The sequence below is a fragment of the Bison bison genome, unplaced genomic scaffold (genome assembly GCF_000754665.1).
Source record: "Bison bison bison isolate TAMUID 2011002044 unplaced genomic scaffold, Bison_UMD1.0 scf7180017615874, whole genome shotgun sequence".
In the NCBI taxonomy this organism is placed as follows: Eukaryota; Metazoa; Chordata; class Mammalia; order Artiodactyla; family Bovidae; genus Bison; species Bison bison.
In genome coordinates, this window is record NW_011445118.1 from 1 (window position 1) to 746 (window position 746).

The 746-nt window shown below is 63.7% G+C and overlaps 1 protein-coding gene across 1 annotated transcript; it reads left to right on the forward strand.

Moving 5' to 3' along the window:
* Positions 1–23: 23 nt before the first annotated feature.
* On the forward strand, positions 24–710 carry LOC104981840 (zinc finger protein 335-like; the record flags this gene model as incomplete). The annotated part of the gene is made up of 4 exons (XM_010831125.1): positions 24–96; positions 306–389; positions 481–546; positions 629–710. Coding segments are annotated over exons 1-4 (265 nt in total), but the record flags the coding sequence as incomplete, so codon positions are not given.
* Positions 711–746: the final 36 nt, after the last annotated feature.

Here is a 746-nt window from a genome sequence, read left to right on the forward strand (position 1 = left end):
CTGGCCTGGCCATGACAGGAGGAAGCCGCCTACATCCAAGAGATCACCACGGCAGACGGCCAGATGGTCCAGCACCTGGTGGCATCTGACAGCCAGGTGAGCTGCCGCTGCTGACCACCTGGGCCGGGGCGCCCATCCTCCCCCCAGGAGGAGGGGGGACAGTACTTTGCAAATGACCCCTCTGAGGGTCCATCCTTGCAGTTGCCATTGCTGATGGGGTGGGTGTCCCCAGCCACTCTGCTCTGCCTTCCTCGTGGAGCTCCCGGCGGGTGGGCTGTCAGCATCTGCCTCTTCTCCCTTCTCAGGTACAGTACATCATTTCCCCAGACGGAGTCCAGCAGCTCCTTCCCCAGGAATATGTGGTGGTGCCCGAGGGCCATCACATCCAGGTAGGCCAGGCCTGGGGCAAGGCCAGGGGAGCGGGGTGGAGAGGCGCCGACACCTCCTTCCAGGATCACTACGTGGGCTTCCTCTCTCCAGGTACAGGAGGGCCAGATCACGCACATCCAGTATGAGCAAGGGGCCCCCTTCCTTCAGGAGTCCCAGGTAGAGCCCCTGGGGACCCAGGGGAGCAGAGGTCCAGGCAGGGGGCCTGTAAGGCTGTGTCTCACTGGCTTCTCTTCTCCAGATCCAATACGTGCCTGTGTCCCCGGGCCAGCAGTTGGTCACCCAGGCCCAGCTCGAGGCTGCGGCACACTCAGCTGTCACAGGTACAGGGCTAGACCCCGAGGGTCTAGCCCTGTACC